Source organism: Clupea harengus, chromosome 9 (genome assembly GCF_900700415.2).
Source record: "Clupea harengus chromosome 9, Ch_v2.0.2, whole genome shotgun sequence".
In the NCBI taxonomy this organism is placed as follows: domain Eukaryota; kingdom Metazoa; phylum Chordata; class Actinopteri; order Clupeiformes; family Clupeidae; genus Clupea; species Clupea harengus.
Genome location: NC_045160.1, coordinates 29,779,798 through 29,782,297, shown reverse-complemented (window position 1 = coordinate 29,782,297; position 2,500 = coordinate 29,779,798). Strand labels below are relative to the sequence as shown.

Genomic DNA, 2,500 nt, shown 5'->3' with positions numbered 1-2,500 from the left:
GTGTGTGTGTGTGTGTGTAGAGTTGGGTCGTGATGACAGGTGTGTGTGTGTGTGTGTAGAGTTGGGTCGTGATGACAGGTGTGTGTGTGTGTGTGTGTGTGTGTGTGTGTGTAGAGTTAGGTCGTGATGACAGGTGTGTGTGTGTGTGTGTGTGTAGAGTTGGGTCGTGATGACAGGTGTGTGTGTATGTGTGTGTGTGTGTGTGTGTGTGTGTAGAGTTGGGTCGTGATGACAGGTGTGTGTGTGTGTGTGTGTGTGTGTGTGTGTGTGTGTGTGTATAGAGTTGGGTCGTGATGACAGGTGTGTGTGTGTGTGTGTGTGTGTTTAGAGTTGGGTCGTGAATACAGGTGTGTGTGTGTGTGTGTGTGTGTTTGTGTGTTTAGAGTTGGGTCGTGATGACAGGTGTGTGTGTATGTGCGTGTGTGTGTGTGTGTGTGTTTAGAGTTGGGTCGTGATGACAGGTGTGTGTGTGTGTTTAGAGTTGGGTCGTGATGACAGGTGTGTGTGTGTGTTTAGAGTTGGGTCGTGATGACAGGTGTGATCCCGTGTATCAGTAAGGTCGGCCCCAGGTCGCGGGTCAACAGCTCCAGTTGCTGCAGGTAACTACGGTAACCCCGTGTGTCAGCAGGGGGGCGGGGCAAATACAGGAAGCGCACGGCAGGGGGCGGGCCCGGCTGATCCAGGATCAGCTTATTAACGGCCAGCAGGTAGTCGTCCGAGAGACGCGAGGCGTTGCTGGGGTAACTGTTGGCATAGTCGTCTGGGTCTTCCTCCTCCACCTCCTTCTCTCCATCCTTCTCTCCTCCCTCCTCCGTCTCTTTGTCCTTCTCTCCCTGCCTTTGCCAGTGCAGTGCCACCTGGAAAACAGAAACAGACGTCAGAAAACAGAAAACATAAAACATAGACCGCTTCATAACCGTCAGAAAACAGAAAACATAGAACGCTCATAACCGTCAGAAAACAGAAAACATAGAACGCTTCATAACCGTCAGAAAACAGAAAACAGACCTCTTCATAACCGTCAGAAAACAGAAAACATTAGACCGCTTCATAACCGTCAGAAAACAGAGACCTCTTCATAACCGTCAGAAAACAGAAAACAGAGACCGCTTCATAACCGTCAGAAAACAGAAAACAGAGACCGCTTCATAACCGTCAGAAAACATAAAACATAGACCGCTTCATAACCCTCAGAAAACAGAAAACATAGACCTCTTTATAACCGTCAGAAAACAGAAAACAGACCGATTCATAACCGTCAGAAAACAGAAAACATTAGACCTCTTTATAACCGTCAGAAAACATGGACCTCTTCATAACCGTCAGAAAACAGAAAACATAGACCGCTTCATAACCGTCAGAAAACATAGAACGCTTTAATAACGTCAGAAAACATAGACCGCTTCATAACCGTCAGAAAACATAAAACGCTTCATAACCGTCAGAAAACAGAGACCTCTTCATAACCGTCAGAAAACAGAAAACAGAGACCGCTTCATAACCGTCAGAAAACAGAAAACAGAGACCGCTTCATAACCGTCAGAAAACATAAAACATAGACCGCTTCATAACCCTCAGAAAACAGAAAACATAGACCTCTTTATAACCGTCAGAAAACAGAAAACAGACCGATTCATAACCGTCAGAAAACAGAAAACATTAGACCTCTTTATAACCGTCAGAAAACATGGACCTCTTCATAACCGTCAGAAAACAGAAAACATAGACCGCTTCATAACCGTCAGAAAACATAGAACGCTTCATAACCGTCAGAAAACAGAAAACATTAGACCTCTTCATAACCGTCAGAAAACAGAAAACATAGAACGCTTCATAACCGTCAGAAAACAGAAAACATTAGACCTCTTCATAACCGTCAGAAAACATAAAACATAGACCTCTTCATAACCGTCAGAAAATAGAAAACATTAGACCTCTTCATAACCGTCAGAAAACATAAAACATAGACCTCTTCATAACCGTCAGAAAACAGAAAACATAGACCGCTTCATAACCATCAGAAAACATAGACCGCTTCATAACCGTCAGAAAACATAAAAAATAGACCGCTCATAACTAGGGATGCACGATAATATCGGCACGACATCGGTATCTGCAGATAAAAGCTTCAAAACGTAATTAGGAACTTTTCAGGAGATGGAAGAGGAGACGACAGCTTGGCCGTAACGCAGGTTGCATGCATAGATGCAGACCACCCGCGTGCAATGCTTTGCAACATTACCTGTCGCGCGCTAATAGAAGTTAATAAGTTGCTAGTTAGCTAGACAACACTAGCTAGTTAGCTTGCATGCTACGTGACACCAGCGAAGTTGATGATCTCATTTGACGGGATGTGAAACGTTATGTCACGAGCCCACGCTATCTGTACATGGCTTACTTTTGCATATATGGAATTTATATAGCTAACTTGGCAATAACCTTACATAGATTAGTCTAGAAATCCTAGAAGGGATGTTATTAAACTGCAAGTCAGTTAACC

The 2,500-nt window shown here is 44.2% G+C and overlaps 1 protein-coding gene across 1 annotated transcript in view; it reads right to left on the bottom strand.

The window, feature by feature from the left end:
• Window positions 1–451: 451 nt before the first annotated feature.
• Window positions 452–2,500, bottom strand: part of LOC105912590 (solute carrier family 12 member 9-like) — a gene marked incomplete at its 5' end in the record, with an annotated part of 20,672 nt that continues 18,623 nt past the window's right edge. The window contains one exon of the mRNA XM_031572950.2: window positions 452–857. Coding sequence (XP_031428810.1) covers window positions 513–857 — 345 coding nt within the window. The remainder of the gene's footprint in view (window positions 858–2,500) is intronic.